The 15,929-nt window shown below is 52.5% G+C and overlaps 4 protein-coding genes and 1 non-coding gene across 5 annotated transcripts; 2 read left to right on the forward strand and 3 right to left on the reverse strand.

Annotated features, from left to right (window-relative positions):
- Positions 1–246: 246 nt before the first annotated feature.
- Positions 247–1,542, reverse strand: LRP88_00781 (T6SS phospholipase effector Tle1-like catalytic domain-containing protein; the record flags this gene model as incomplete). Its single annotated transcript, XM_083237486.1, has 2 exons — positions 247–566; positions 615–1,542. 2 exons carry the CDS (start codon positions 1,540–1,542, stop codon positions 247–249), a joined length of 1,248 nt encoding a protein of 415 aa, XP_083105991.1.
- A 34-nt stretch (positions 1,543–1,576) lies between these two features.
- Positions 1,577–2,026, reverse strand: LRP88_00782 (T6SS phospholipase effector Tle1-like catalytic domain-containing protein; the record flags this gene model as incomplete). The annotated part of the gene is made up of 3 exons (XM_083237487.1): positions 1,577–1,596; positions 1,647–1,811; positions 1,864–2,026. 3 exons carry the CDS (start codon positions 2,024–2,026, stop codon positions 1,577–1,579), a joined length of 348 nt encoding a protein of 115 aa, XP_083105992.1.
- Positions 2,027–3,852: 1,826 nt separating this feature from the next.
- On the forward strand, positions 3,853–7,513 carry LRP88_00783 (heme peroxidase; the record flags this gene model as incomplete). The annotated part of the gene is made up of 5 exons (XM_083237488.1): positions 3,853–4,061; positions 4,110–6,732; positions 6,785–7,003; positions 7,056–7,332; positions 7,383–7,513. The coding sequence occupies 5 exons, from the start codon at positions 3,853–3,855 to the stop codon at positions 7,511–7,513; spliced, it is 3,459 nt and encodes a 1,152-aa protein (XP_083105993.1).
- Positions 7,514–8,102: 589 nt separating this feature from the next.
- Positions 8,103–8,176, forward strand: LRP88_00784. The gene has a single exon. It is a non-coding gene; the product is annotated as a tRNA-Val (tRNA).
- Positions 8,177–11,864: 3,688 nt separating this feature from the next.
- Positions 11,865–13,853, reverse strand: LRP88_00785 (uncharacterized protein; the record flags this gene model as incomplete). The annotated part of the gene is made up of 1 exon (XM_083237489.1): positions 11,865–13,853. The coding sequence occupies one exon, from the start codon at positions 13,851–13,853 to the stop codon at positions 11,865–11,867; it is 1,989 nt and encodes a 662-aa protein (XP_083105994.1).
- Positions 13,854–15,929: the final 2,076 nt, after the last annotated feature.

Below are 15,929 nucleotides of genomic sequence, written 5' to 3' on the forward strand. Positions count from 1 at the left end.
ACCGATTGCTAGGCGCATCCGCACTGCAGATGTTGGCGACCAAGACATGGAGAACAACATGAAGACATTAAATTTTACCATAAACCTACCTAGTTGTACCATCATACCCAAGTTACAAATTGCCAATTGCATTGCCCGAGCCCTGTCCTGTCTTATCCAATCACCCTGATAACCTGGTGTTGCTTTACCATACCTACCCAAGAACCTTGACGCCAAGAGCTGTCCAACTCGAACTGAGCAAGACCATCACTGGACAATATGCACAATGTCGTACGTCTGATGGTCAGGGTCACTCTCCACCACCTTGATCCACTCGTCCTTCTTGTTCTTCTCCCGGTGCTCCTGGAACTGAACCTCGTCGCTGCCACGCTTGAGGCAGGGGGCAGTGTCTGAGCCATGGTTGTTGGTAGGCCAGTAGTCGGGGTCCTCTCTTAGACGCTTGACCAACGAGGCGTGGAGGACCGCCTTTTGGGGAATGTCTCGCGCCGCACCCTTGTTGAGGGGGAAGCGGACGTTGACCCAGCCCGCTTGCTCCAGCTCCCAGCGGGTGATGAAGGGGAGGTATTCTACACAGGTCAGTATTTTGAACTCCAAGACATCGTGATAATGCTTACCCATAAACTTCCACATCAAGACCTTGAAGAAGCCAGTGCCGTAGCCGAAAGCAAGCGAGTCATGCATGAACCCCTTGAGGGCCTGCTCCTTGTTCTCCTTGTCGTTGATGTGCGCCTTGAACTTTTCCAGGCTGTCACACCACTTGACGGCGGCCTCGGGCTCCTTCTGACCCACGAGCTCAACCTCGCGGATCATCCAGGCGAGGGGGATGTCGCTCATCTGCAGGCGGTCGTCGTTGATGTTCTTGCTAGGCTCCTTGGCCTTGCGAGAGGTCCAGAAGTTCTTGACGCGCTGCCAGAAGGACATGTCTTCCGCCTTGTTGTTATCAAGAGGGTTGTCATCAGTTGAGGGCCAGCCACCACCAACATCACCGTGGCAGCCAGCGAACCAGACCTCCTTGATGTCCTCGTCGTCATGGTTGTGCTTGGACACACGGATGTCTTGGGCCAAGAGAGCTGGCTTGAACTTGACACGTCGCTCATCGACGGCGACGGCGTGACGCACATAGCGAGCTGTGCCTGTGACGGGAACTGGGACTGGAGTCTTGCGCTCGAGGACGGCGACAGAGTTGACACAGTCCCAGATGCCGAGGAAGAAGACCTTGATGTTCTGGTCCTCGTCCTGACCATCGTCGCTATCATCATCATCGCAGGGCTTGGCCTTTTCCTTGCGACAAAAGGTCTGGCTAAAGGCAGTGATCTCATTCAGGGCAACCTCGGTGGTGTGACTTCTGTGTACCTTGGTGTTGCCGGCGAGCAGGGGATCGGCGTCCGACCCTGTGTCTGTGTCACCATGGTCCTCCTCACACCTCCCCTGTGCGTCGACACGGTCCTGGATGTCACCAGCAAGGTAGCGCTGGTAGAGACGGAACGCAAAGGGGACCATCTCCTCGTTGCCCTTGCACAGAAGGCCAACCTTGTTGACCATGCGTGCCAGGAACTTTGCCGTAAAGGCGCCGCGGCTAAAGCCAAAGATGTAGATCTTGGCGTCCTGCGAGGGTCAGTATACGGTATTGTCAAGTGGAGGAATACTCACAGATTCGTAGTAACGCATCAAGAAGCGGTACCCGGCAATGACATGGGCGTCAAACGTCATACCGAAACCCTGATCGATGGTCTGCGAGATGGAGCTCTTCATCTCCCCCAAGAACGTCTTGTTGACGGATGTCTCTCCGATGTCATAGGTGCCAATACCAGCTAATTGAAGTATTAGAGCACAGCTTTTGACTGGAGAAGGGATTGAACTCACTCTGGTAGTAATGGTACTGGCCCGGGTGGTTGCGATCCAGCTTGCTGAGGATCTTGACAACATTGGTGTCGGCATTGGAGCCACTGAAGGTGTTTCCCGTGCCATCGAAGCAGAGGATGAGCTTCTTGGGCTCTGAAGCCTCGGTATTCTCCATGTAAGGCATATTGAAGCAGACAGAACACGCGCGAGTGTAGAGGGACAAGAGAGTCGGGGGGAGGATATCGTCTCGCTCACCGTCGGGGGGCTAGTTAAGGGATTTCGGTTCATCGACATCCTTTATCAAACCAATGCGCATGTCGTGGAGTACCACGACAGGTCGTCTGGCATTCTGACGGTATGGACAGCGTCCAATCGGGGCAGCGAATTGGTGTCTTGGTGGTGAGAGAGGCGTACAAGGGGTGACACTCAGCCAGCCACAGGGCGTCTCCCTACCGCTCCAAGCGGGCAGAAAGAGACACGGCACATCAAAGCGCGGGGATGATCTTTTGCCGTTTTTTTCTGCTCTGGCTGTTTCTCGCTTGGGTACTCAGCAGCTCGTTTTTGAGGCCAATTGGATGACATTACAGGTCACAAAGCTCAGCAAGCCACAAAGCCTTGAAAGCGGGGAAATACTCGTCGTTTACGGGACGAGCTGAGCTGAAGTAAATGTATGCGGGTGGAGAGGAGATGAGGAAAGACAAGGAACTGGGGTGACACGGGCTGCAACCTACCTTGAAGGTTGCGAATAACCTCAGCGAGGTACAGTACATCGGATAGCATCCGCAAATCCACTGCGGGCGCTTTGCCCGATCCTGACGGCGGGGAAAGACGAAGATGGATGGATGCGAATGCAAGATGCCGTCTTTAGCGGAGACAGGCAGCAGGGATCGACAGCGGCTAAAAATCCCTATCGTCGAGTCTTGATCGGGGTCGAATGTCTTGCATGTGTCAACAGCTGGAGGTTTGCCAAGGTTTGTTGCGTTTATTTTCCTGTTTGTTCACGGCGATGCATTCCAGCTGATCGTCAGATGATTGTAGACTTCAATTCTTGCTTGTGAAGATGGAAAATGGTGAAGAAATTGGATGGTGATTGTTTGAGTGGTCAATTGCTGCTTGGTTCAGTGCTCGGTGGGAAGAGGGAAACACGTGATGCCGGTCTCGAACATGGCGGCGATGTAGGTCTTGGAACCCCCTCTCTCTCAACGTCTCTCCTCTTCCCTCTTCCTCCTCTCAGCTTTCAGGTGGCACGACCGGTCTCTTTGACATGGTACAATCGGCCTAACCGATTCAGATGGATCCTCGTCGGCATATGCATCTTTCCTGCATGATCCAATCATTGCTCCTGCAATGTCACCTTGTCTGACCTGTTTGGTCCATCTGCTTTTGTGTCACCAGCCTCAACTCCAACCGGTCAGCACTTTCTGAGACAAAGCTTCCCCCTCGGCAGATGCTTGTCTCCCACTAATTCGCCGCCGGTATGTGATGACCATCCGGCTCCCCCGCCTCCGTCTTCCCGGAACGGGCCGTCTGCGTCCACGGTGGCGGTCTCCATCAAGATGACTTCAAGTCTTGGAAGACTGCCCGGTTCCCCTCGAGTTACGGCATGTCAACAAGGCGGCGCATGTGAAACATGGCCTCTCAGCTCTTCTGTTGTTGCCCAGCCCGTGCCCAACGAATCATGGCCCCGGCGAATCAAATCAACCTCGACGCGGCGCCATTCAGCTCTGAATTGTTGAATCGTGGATCGTCCCGGCGATGCTTCAACGCGCTCCGCATGAGCCCTCGTGTCACCAGCAGCCACTCGCCTCCGTCATGCGAGCTTGGGAATGCGAGTCCCCTCTGATCTGAGGACCCCGCGGAGAGAAGAGGGGCCACGGTTGGCGTCGTTTGTGGTATAAATGGGCGAGTTGAAGGAGCTCAAGCCTGGTAGAATCAGGACTTTGTTCCCATCTTCTCATACACCATACACTCCTTTCTCTACCCTTAAAAATCAAGTCCTGAGACTCCATCATGTCGTTCAACGAAAAGTTTCAGGCTGGAGAGTCGTACGGTGACGCCAAGACGGACTCAACTGGCCTCTTGGATGATCCTGTCAAGCTCGCCACAGATATCATCAAGGAATATGCTGGTGTCCGAACCCAGGCCTCCATCCCACAGCTCGCCGAGCTCATCAAGGAGCTAACGATCGAGAAGGGAAAGCCCCTGGATGACAAGAAGGGGTAAGATTTGATACTATCACCAGCATGGGCACTGCTAACACCTCCAAGAACTACAGAGCTCCTCATCGGAATCCTTACCTCCCTCCCCCGTACCTCCAAGGCGAGGACCGCGCTCACCAACAAGCTCATCGACACCCTCTGGGGCAACCTCCAGCACCCGCCCCTGAGCTACGTCGGCGGTGACGTCAAGTACGAGGTGGTCAACTCGAACGAGCCCGCACACAAGCATAACTGTGAGCTCTACGACACTATCGAGTTCAAGGCCCCAGACAGCGATGTCATCCTGCGAGAGCAGGTCCCTCAGGCTCCTGATGGCCTTCACCAGTACCGTATGCCTGACGGTAGCTTCAACAACATCCTTGAGCCCAACCTGGGTCGTGCCGGCACACCCTACGCCAAATCAGTCAGGTCTGAGAAGCGTCTTCATGGTGTCAAGCCTGACCCTGGTCTGCTCTTCGACCTTCTTCTTGCTCGTGATGACAAGAACTTTACCGAGAACCCGGCTGGTATCTCCTCCATGCTCTTCTACCATGCCGCCATCATCATCCACGATATCTTCCGCACTAGCCGGACAGACCCTAACAAGTCTGATACCTCGTCGTATCTCGACTTGGCTCCCTTGTACGGTTCGTCCCTCAAGGACCAACTTGAGATCCGTACCATGAAGGAGGGTAAGCTGAAGCCCGATACCTTCCACGAGAAGCGTCTCCTCGGACAGCCTGCTGGTGTCAATGTCATGCTGGTCCTCTACAGCCGTTTCCACAACTATGTTGCCGATATCTTGCTCAAGATTAACGAGAACGGCCGCTTCACCCTACAATGCCCCGCCAATGCCTCGGCAGAGGACAAGGCTAAGGCTGTTGCCAAGCAGGACCACGACCTCTTCAACGTGGCCCGTCTCATTACTGGTGGACTGTACATCAACATCTGCCTCCATGACTACCTGCGAGCCATCACCAACACTCACCACTCCAAGAGTGACTGGACCCTGGACCCCCGAGTTGCCATTGACAAGCAATTCGATGGTGAAGGTGTCCCCCGTGGTGTTGGCAACCAGGTCAGCGTCGAGTTCAACCTCCTTTACCGATTCCACTCGTGCATCTCCAAGAGGGATGAGCACTGGATCAACAACTTCTTCCTTAAGCTCTTCCCCGGTCGCAAGGCCGAAGACCTCCAGGATGTCAGCTGGGACGAGCTCGGACAGGCTCTCTTCAACTTTGAGCGCAGCATCCCCAAGGACCCCAGCGTCCGCACCTTTGATGGCCTTGAGCGTCAGGAGAACGGCACCTTCAAGGATGAGGACCTTGTTCGCATCCTCAAGGACGCCATGGAAGACCCTGCTGGTACCTTTGGTGCCCGCATGGTCCCCAAGGCACTCAAGGTGGTCGAGGTCCTGGGTATCATCCAGGGCCGCAAGTGGCAGGTTGCCTCTCTTAACGAGTTCCGAGAGTTCTTTGGACTTAAGCGGTACGATCAGTTCAGCGAGATCAACTCGAACCCTGAGATTGCCAACATCCTCGAGAAGCTGTACACAGACCCTGACATGGTTGAGCTCTACCCTGGCCTGATGATTGAGGACATCAAGCCTGCTCGCAACCCGGGCAGCGGTATCATGCCCACTTACTCTGTTGGCCGAGCTGTGCTGTCCGATGCTGTCACACTTGTCCGCTCGGACAGATTCAACACCATCGACTACACTGTCTCCAACCTGACAGCCTGGGGTTACAATGAAGTCCAGCAGGACTACAAGACCCTTGGTGGCTCGATGCTGTACAAGCTCATCCAGCGTGGTGTCCCCAACTGGTTCCCCTTCAACTCGGTTGCCGTCATGCAGCCTATGTACACCAAGAAGGCCAACATTGCCATCGCCAAGGAGATTGGCACCTATGACCAGTTCACTGAGGCCGACCCCAAGCCCCCTGCCAAGCCCATTGTTGTCACAACCAACGAGGCCGTTAAGAAGACTCTTAGCAACCCCAAGCAGTTTGTCGTGCCGTGGCTCCAGCCCCTCAACACTCTGTTCCCTGGCAAGAAGGACTACGGCTGGTTCATGCTTGCGGGTGATGAGGCCAAGAACTTCAAGCACCGTGCCGACTTCCAAAAGGCTATGGGCAAGCTTCCCAACCTTCACGCTGCTGTGCACAACATGATTGAGCGTGTGGGTGCCAAGCTCATTGAGAAGGAGACCTTCAAGCTCAAGGCTGGCCTCGAGCAAATTGACATCATCCGCGATGTTGCAATCCCTCTCAACACACAGCTTCTGGCTGACTTTTTCTACTTTGACTTGCGGACTGATGAGAACCCTGACGGAACTCTTGGCGTTGCCGAGCTGTACCGACATCTGCTCAACATCCGCATCTGGGGCGTCAACAACAACGACCCCGGCCAGGCATGGAACCGTCGCCGCTGGGCCCAGGAGGGTGTCACTGCCGTCTACAACTCGACCAAGAAGCTCGTCGATGAGGCTGTCCTCGGCCGCGGCATGGGCCTGGGCATCGCTTCAGCCATCTCGAGCAAGGTTGGCCGCAAGTCGTACCTCAAGAAGGACTCTCTGCGCTCCTGCGGCCTGAAGCTCGTTGAGGAGCTGTTGGCTCAGGGCAACAACGCCGACCAGGTCACAGACAACCTGTGGCTCACTGCCTTTGGTGGTATTGGTGTGCCGGTTACTTCAGTAAGCACCCCTAAAATTCTTCACCATGATCATGTACTGACACTGGTTTTAGTTCTACGAGGTGCTCGCATTCTTCCTGCGCCCCGAGAATGCCGCCATCTGGGCTGAGGTCCAGGCTATTGCCCAGAAGGGCGATGATGCCACCCTCCACGCCTACGTCGCCGAGGCTCAGCGTCTGACGAGCTCTCAGCGAAACGTGCGCATTGCCACGGCGCCAGCGGAGCTCGAGGGAAAGCCTGTTCAGCCTGGCACTCCTGTTGTCATGATGCTTGTAAGTCCATAATTTCCCACCAGAAGCGAGAAAATCACTGACTGTATTATAGGGTATGGCTGGTCGCAACGCCAAGGAGGTTCCCGACGCCGACAAGTTCAACGCCCAGCGCAAGACGGATGCCGTGACGGCCTTTAGCTACGGACAGCACGAGTGCCTCGCCAAGGATATGGCCCTTGCTTATGTCACTGGCCTCATTAAGCTGGTGGCTGACCTTAAGCAACTTCGACCTGCGCCAGGTCAGATGGGCGAGGTCAAGACTATCCAAGTCGGCACTGAGAAGGCCTACCTCAACGACAGCTGGTCATACCTCGGCTTTGATGCCAGCAGTAAGTTAAATAGCACACCTGGATTGGATAGCAAGCTAACCATTGAACAGCCTGGAAGGTTCATTTCGACGGCCACGGAAAGGGTACCTTTGAGGGTGACAGAGTCCCTACAGCGACGACGCCGCTGCAGCAGTACTACTACATGCTCCAGAAGCGCAAGGAGGAGATCCTTGGTTTCTAAGCTAGTTTCTTGCGTGAAAATGGAATTGACCCCGAGAGATGGGCATCCAATTGTCTGTAAATCTTGGCTACTATACCGATGAATAAACCATTCTTTGCCGAAACACACTGGGGAACATGCGATGAAGACGTGATGATATTATCGTGACCCAAAAAGAGTGGTTTTTAGGTAGGCGTGTTGGCACCTGGTCAGAGGTGGATTTAGGTCTGCGGAGAGAAGAGAGAGTTTATAGGAGCGGGATTAAAGAGTTCTACCACTTGACCAGGTGCCCGCTGAGCACTCATGTGCTTTAGGGTGGGAGATGAAAGGGTAACCTTGCTGATAAGGCTCTTGATCCAACATGACAGCCTGACACAGGAGTGGTTTTTAGGGTTGCGGAGTGAAGAGAGATTTTATAGGAACGGAATTAAGGAAGAGTTAACCACTCGACTAGGTGAGCACGCGGATGTGCTTTTAGGATGGGAGAGGAAAGGCTGAAGCTTATGATAGGACTCTCCCAGGCAGCCAATGGTGTTTACTCCGAACTCTATCCATGTCCAGACTCTTGCAGAGTATTTGCAACAGTCAATCTCAACCAATCACAAGCCTCGGTTCCGTGGTCTAGTTGGTTATGGCATCTCGTTAACACCGAGAAGGTCCCCGGTTCGATCCCGGGCGGAACCACTCTTTTTGCCCGTGGAGATTCCATTTCAAGGTTCTGGTGTTCCAGGGTTTCATTTTTCTTTTGGGAGGTCAATCGAGAAATGAGAGTTCAATCCGTCGCTTTCCCGATAGGGAGTCTCGTGTCACGGTTGTCCGGGTCCCGACTGTCGGCTCTTCGGGTTTCTTGGTCATATACCTGGCCTCCTAAACTACTCGAGATGAAAACACTAAAGTGCAAGAAGAAGAAGAACAAGAAGGCCAAGGGGACCTTTAAGGATATCGACACCACCGGCCTCGCCAGCTCCCCTGCGCCGTCTTCTGTCTCAGACTCGTCACTTTCGGGTTCCATAGGGACATTTTCCAGCCTGGCATTTTGAGGGCATGGCCTTGCCGACTGGATCTGGTTCCTCAAGGAACTGTGTGTCGTTGTTCAAGATGAACCTCTTGATTTGGTTTAGGGCGCCCTTCACCATGGTTCCCTCATGTATCATAGTGTTTCTTCCACACTTGTGCTGAGTTGGCTCGGCCTTGGTATCAATGCGGAGCCTCTTTTTGTCTTGCAGGCTTCGTGTCAATGTTTTAGATTCCAGGATTTCATTTCGGATGGCTAACTTTGTTCCAAGCTTGCAGAGTGAAATTACATGAGTATGGTTAGCACACTGGCTGTGATTTCTTCGCTACTCTTTGAGCTTTTCCTTGTCAAACAATCCTTTTCGTCAACATGGATAGGTTGTCCATCTACACACCGGCCGTTAGTCGTTTCCCCTGGTCGCCTGTAGACATAGAACCTTACCTCGGCCAAGTAAATACACTTACAACTATACGGGCAGCAACCGGGGAAGCTAGCATTGATTCTATGGTCTTGGACCAGGACTCTAACTTCCGCCACAATCAACAGATGGCAAAGCCCTTTGAGTCTGCTCAAGCACAAGGCCTCCACGTGCAACAAACAGCCCACCGCTCGGTCCCAACTAGGCGCAAAGATGCCCTGACGCCAGAATCTTTCAAGCGGGGCGAGCTATACAGATTTGCAGATGAAACTGAGAACTCCTGACACGGCACTGAGCTGATTCGCTAGTCCATTTTGATCTTACGGACTCTCACACCCTTCTTGGCATACGCCCTGCGCGACCTTTTTGCCTCGAGTCCCTGGATGACGACGACAATCACTAACGCGAGGGAGGGGATGGCAGTGAAAAAGATGAGGATGCCGCATATTATCTGCATGATGGAAGCCTTGCAGACTTTGCGTATGGGGCGGTCCCCCTTTATCATGTCGGATGCTTCAACGTCCTGGGTTGATAGTGAGAGGATGCGGGATACGGAAGTCGACTGGGCCATGTTGAGAGTGGAAGCTATTTGCCTCAAAAGCTTGGAGCCAGAAACAAAAGGAATAAACGGGGGAATAGCAAGTTTATACTTTAGTTATGTTTTCATTGTTTAGATGCTTCGTAAACTCCCTTTGTTCTTTGTTTGATATGTAGAACATGGAATAACAGCCAAACAGTTTGATAATGCAATGGAGGTGAACAATAAAAAGTCATTGTTTTTTTTTAATTCGACCTTGGTAGCATTAATATGACCGAGATTTAGTGATACTGCGTTTACTATGATTTGTGACCGACGTTTGCTTAGAGGGCGCTCTATTTATCCATGGTGGTGGTGTGATGCACAGCACGAATAAGGGAAGGCAAGTGTTTACTTCTACAGTTGTTTTGAGATGGGATAATAAATTTTTAAAGGATTAAAAAAGTAGAGCAATCTTTATGTACCATGTCATGGTGTACCTAGGAACCTAAAATCTACCAGGCTTCTATCCAAGTCCTCACCTACTCTCGAGATCTACGCCTACAGCACCAAATGATGAAACCCAAAATCACGACCAACAGGAAGCCAAAGAAGACGAAAAAGAAGATCCTGTCTGGGGTGAACCAGTTTTTAATCTTTTCCCCAGTCTTGTCCCTGGTCAAAATAGGGGTCATGGCAGCGGCTTCGTGGAGGGACGGCCAGTCGCCGGAGTTGTAGCCGCGAGGAGCCATGGTGTTGTACTTTTTGTTTGGGTTAGAGTTATGGCTGGTCTGAGTCTGTGAATATGTCTGAGAGGGTTGATCCAAGTCTGGGCTGTTATGTTCGAGAAATGTACATGGAAAATAAGCTGGGTACTTATAGACACGTGGCAAGACTTGTTCTGTATTCTTCTCTTGGTCGTTTCGACATATCCTTTGTGGTAGCGTTTTATGTTTGGTTTGGATGTTGAACATTGCATTCATGCTTTGAGATGGTCTTGTGAAGAAGTAGGACAAGACTGGTTGCCACCAGAATGATGCCGATATTAGGAACTTGTTTATGATGGCTGTAACCTGAGTGAGTCTAGGTTCTTCCGCCGAGACCACAATACCTTCACGAGGCTTGACATCACTCTGTCTAAGACTCGCAGCCGCCAGCATAGCTGTAATACAAAGTAAAAGTAGCGATTGGTGTTGCGGTCATTAATACAGTGCAGTAATTCATCCGCCATTTTAATGTTGGGCGTGAAACATTAATCCCAAAGCACGACAGAATCACAGTGACCAAAGTGTTTGGGACACGGGTTGATACCTGCAGATGTTAAATTCTTGACTCTCTACTCGTTTCATGGTAGACATCTACAATCTTGTCTGTAACAGATCTTGTACGCGCGTCAGACATGTAGGCTGATCCCTCTAGCTCCGCCTCAGGCATGTCCTTTTCTTCCAGCAATTCCAGCAAGCGCAGAATGAACAGTAGAAGACTACGCCGACAAGACACAAACCGGCAACGATAATAAAGGCAGCTTCGTAGACAGTGAAGATCCCCTTGGGTCTCTCATCTTCCTCAGCTTCATTGCTGGCTACAGCGCTGACCGCTTCGTAGACAGTGGGCCAGGGGTGGCGAAGGCGGTGGTGAAGGTTTGAGGAGCCATGGTGTTGTTGTCGTTGCTGTCGGTCGAGAAACGGAAGCTGGAAGACGGTTCGGAGGCTGGAGGATCTGATGCAGACGTGAGTAACCGATTCAAGCTTGAGAGTTTGAATACAAAATCTGCTGGTTGTGCTGAGGTTGTGCTGAGAAATGAACACGCAGAAGAGATGGGGATTTTTGCAGGAAATCTGTTGAACACACCGATTCTTTGCTCTTTGTGGGCTGTTTCGACGTGTTCTCTTGGTGTTCAATTTGTGTCTTTGTTTGTTCACACTGCGCTTTGTATCCGTGGAATAGAACAGGAATCATCAAACCAAACAACAAAGGGTACTAAGTAACTCAATAATCAGAGAGAAACGCTGGAGAGGGAATCGGAGAAAGATGCTGAGGGGGGAACAGGTTGAGAGGTGTCCCGTGGCGGTGGACAACAGGGCTAGTCATGGTCTTCTTTGTCTAGGTCATAGTCTCTAACAGCGAAAGAAAGCGGATGTCAGCAGACAATGAGATATGAAAAGGCGTTCTTTAAGCCTGGAGGCAAACTGCTGTGAAATTAGTGCCATACGCAAAAGCAACAATGCCCTGGTTGGGCTGAACGCGAATGTGAGCAAAGCCTCTTCTTTCAGCATGAATAACGCAATGTCGAGCCCGACAACGAAAACAGTCTCTCAAAACGAGTTTAGGCCCTGTAGTTAAACGCTTCTGATACTGCTAGAGCACTCAAGACTGGCCTGCTTAACTTCGGCAGCGATATGGACTGCCTGGTCCACCTCCTCTAGACATCCGAACCAGTGGACTGGAGAAACTCTATCAAAAAGGCGACACGTCTAGCCATCAGCGTCGCATTCTTAAAAGGATCACTGACACTGTGTCCGCCCGTGCGATCCTCGTACAAAAACACGTCTGATGCCCCTGCGTCTTTCAACCTCGCAACAAGCTTTCGCGCATGGCCCGCACCGACTCGATCATCCTTTGTCGAGACGGTGACGAGAAAGGGGGGATACTGAATCCCCTCACGGATGTTGTGGAATGGTGAGTACGCCCTGAGAACCTTGGCCATTTCAGGGTCTTGAGGGTCTCCGTACTCGTATATCCACGCAGCTCCCATCCCCATCAGAGGGTATCTCAACATGTCCGTGAGAGGCACGTCGCTCACGATGGCGCCAAAAAGGTCCGGCCGCTGTGTACCCATAACGGCAGCAAGCAAGCCGCCGTTGGATCCGCCGACAACGCCAATGTGCTTTGGGGTAGTCACCCCATCTTTGACGAGTGTCTCAGCAACGGCGATGAAGTCGTCGTACGAGTTTTGGCGCTTCTCTTGTCGTGCGGCTTGATGCCACGCCTCGCCTCGTTCGCCACCGCCCCGAATGAATGGAATCACCAACGACCCGCCACTCTCCAGCCAGGGGACCAGTGAGATGCCGCCCAGAATCATGTCCAAGTATGACAACGGGACGGAAAGCCCAAAGGCGCCGTACCCAATCATCATGATCGGCTGCTCGCCGTGTGGGTGTTTGGGCTCCTTGGGCGAGAGAACAAGATAGTCGATCGAAGTGTCGTCCTTGCTTGAAGTGCTCTTCTGACTAAGTTGAAAGGCGTCGGCATTGAAAACTGATGGCTGGGTGTACAGAGACTCTTTGGTCTCGCCTCGTTCTAGCCAAGTAGTCGACGGGGAGAGCAAGCCAGACTCGGTCACGACTGTCTTGTTGCTGTAAGGGTCGCCGCTGGTCGCAGCCGCATGAGACCCGATGCTCGTCTTTATGCTTCGAACGATTCTCCATTCATTGGCGTCATTCTCCAGGGTCAAGCGGCGCTCTGATTGTCTCTTGTTCATTGTCAAGTAAACCCTGGTCTTGCTTGCCTGGATTCCATCAACAAAGAGATGAGCGTTGACCTCGTCCGGCTCTGGAACATAAACAATTGAGGTCCTTTCGTTGGCTGGTGTGTCTGGAACCGTGTTGTACGCGATGACGGAACCAACTGGGACCTCTCGACCACAGACGGTCGCCTTCTCACCCAGCACGGCTACCACATGCTTAGATGTGGTTTTGGGTGGCAGTGACATGGACTGTTTCTTTGGCAGATCAAGCTCTTCCACAGTCCCATCAAGGGAAACAATGCTGTAGACAAGGGTGGAGTAGTCCACAGCGCAAGTGATGAGGGCACGACCACTGTTGGTTTGGCCCACCGAGGAGACGAGAGAGAGTGCGCTGGTTGGAGGTATTTCTTTGACAGCCTTGGCCTCCTTCAAGTCGGTACCGCGCTTCCAGATGTACGAAGTGGTTCCCCAACCTGCTGCCGTAGTCGGACTGCCGTTGAGGTTGTGGTTGATCAAGACGTGATCGATGTCCAGCCACGTAACAGCGATGCGACCTAGCCCTGTACGAAACCCATCTTCAACGAATTTGTCTTGTTTGGTATCAAGCTCACGCAACTCGACCAAGTCAGAACCTCCATCGGACAAGAGGACAAGGAGACGTGAGGCATCAGGTCCAAAGGCACGACTCTGAAAGTCAAAGTCGAAAAACTCGAGCTCTCTGCCCTCCTCCCGACCTAGCTCGTCGATGTCGAGGACGAGTAGCCAGTTGCCCAGCGATCCATCAAGCCGTCTCTCAGAAACTTCGAGGATGCCATGTTTGTTGGTGGAGTCCTTCCTCAGTCGAAAGAGGTTACCGGCAATCCAGTAGTTCGGACGATTCACGTCAGTTGAAGACAGGGCCACTAGCTTCTCCTGGATACTCTTGGTGTGCGGCAACGAGTCCAGCTTGCGTGTGGCAAGCTCATTCTGGCTGTCCACCCATTTGAGGCCCTCGGGAGACTCTTGTGTCTCAAGCCAGTCGTAATCACTGTCAGGTTGGATGGGCCTATCGGATGATTGCTGTTAATTGCTGTGGCCCGTCTCTCAGCCTACGGATGAAGGAAACTTGCATGTTTGTAACAAGGATAGGCTGGAAGTAGATAGAAATTTCTTTGCTTGATGCCTCGAAGTGCAATCACTGGGGTGTTTGTGAAAGGGAGAAGAACGGTCGTAGAAAGGACCTGTTGGAGGCTTTTATGCAGCAAGGAGGATTCCAGACGACGGACATTCCCCTCCTCCGGGAACTCATCTCACATGGTTTATCCCTGTCCATGGTGATCTCAAGCAATCAAGGATGAGTTCGCGCTTGTGCTGACCCGATTAGGAAGTGGAGGAGTGGAGTGAAGGAGCGAAGAAGCTGGGGTCCCGATGGATTGACTGAGGTTCCGGGTGGGGCCGGAGCCGGGTTAAGGTGAGCCTCCGGTCCCGGACTTCAATGGATGCACCCGATCTTACATCTCGTCAGCCTATCTTTCTATCCATGGCCGACTTAGCGACTCACTCAGGAAAGCCAACTATGACATTGGACAATTTACCCTGAGCCAGCCATGTACGGTCCCGCTCCCCCGCGTCCCAAGAAGACCAACTTCCGACGAAGCCGTGCTGGATGTGAACCATGCCGTAGCATCAAGAAGAAGGTAGGGACACACACGGTTTCTCGGTTTTGTCTGGTTGGTTCACCTTGCTTATTTGTGCCGTAAAACTAGTGTGATGAAGGCAAACCGACATGCCAACGCTGCGAAACAAAGGGGACTGTTTGTTCATACAGCAGTGCTCCGTTTCAGTTCCGCGATGCCAACTTTTGGGCCGCCCAAAAGGTTAAGCAAGTCAGGGGTGATCGTGCCTATATTACCTCTCCGCAATTAATTCAGAATTCATTTCCTCTGAACGAGATCCCTGGCGCAACTGGGCGTGAGGCTGCAGACCCTCTACGAGAGTCTCAGCTTCAAGCTCGTCAATCAGCACCAAATCAAGAACCAACCCAGATGTCACATGTCAGGAAGACTCAGTGTACGGTGGGCAAGACAGATAAACGGACATTCGGGTATCGTGCACTTCAACCAGGTCCACGCCTGTTTGGGGGGTCCAAGGAGGAACTATACATGACGCATTTCGCCGTTCATGTTTGCGATATCCTGCTTCGAAGCCTCGAGGCTGTGAGTAATGCTGCCAAAGGAAAAGTTGTCCTTCAAAATGCTGCTATGGCTATCGGCGCGGCCAACTTGGCCAACTTACAGGGGAGTTACACTCGCCACCAAAGGACCGGGTTGCAGTCATGGGTCCCCGACCATCGCCACAGGCTTGATGCTCTGAACTATGCTGGAAAGGCATTATCCATGGCAACAAGGGGCCCCCTCGCTGGGGTTGATGTACTTGTCTCAACCCACATCCTACTGTCGTTCGTCGAGTTGGAACTAGGGACCTTTGACGGGCTACATCGATATCTCAGCAGTTTAGACGACCTCATCTACAAGACAAAAGACAAGCTCCTTGGCTGTGAAAGAGGCCAAGATTTGTTGGTCGCTGCAGTCCATGCTCGTACCACACAAAGGTACATAGTCGGACCTTGGAGTACCTCGACTGCCCCTTCAGAGAGAGGAAACTTCTGGCTTGGCCTAGAGCGCCAAGTGTTGTCCGAGTCGATCTCGTTCCAAAATGCTGGATCGGACGCATACTTGGCTATACAGCGTATTCGTCTGATTATCACTATACAGCATAACCGGACAAGCCCAAATCCCGTGATGGAGGCTTTGATCAAGCAATTCTTGCCGCTCATAGCACCCGACCTTGTGCCACGCCACGATAAGCAACCATCAGAGCTGAGTCTCACACAAACATACAGACAGTCAATCGCGGAGATCAGACACTTGTCGAGGCTGATTTCCGCTTTAAAGCCCCCGGAGTCCCTGTTGCAAAAAGGCCACTCTTTAGAGTCCGAGCCCATCCGGTTTGAAAGCCACGAACGCGCAATGCATGCCGCAG

This window comes from Fusarium phalaenopsidis (genome assembly GCF_050370095.1).
Source record: "Fusarium phalaenopsidis strain FUZ10S chromosome Unknown contig_32278, whole genome shotgun sequence".
Classification (NCBI taxonomy): Eukaryota; Fungi; Ascomycota; class Sordariomycetes; order Hypocreales; family Nectriaceae; genus Fusarium; species Fusarium phalaenopsidis.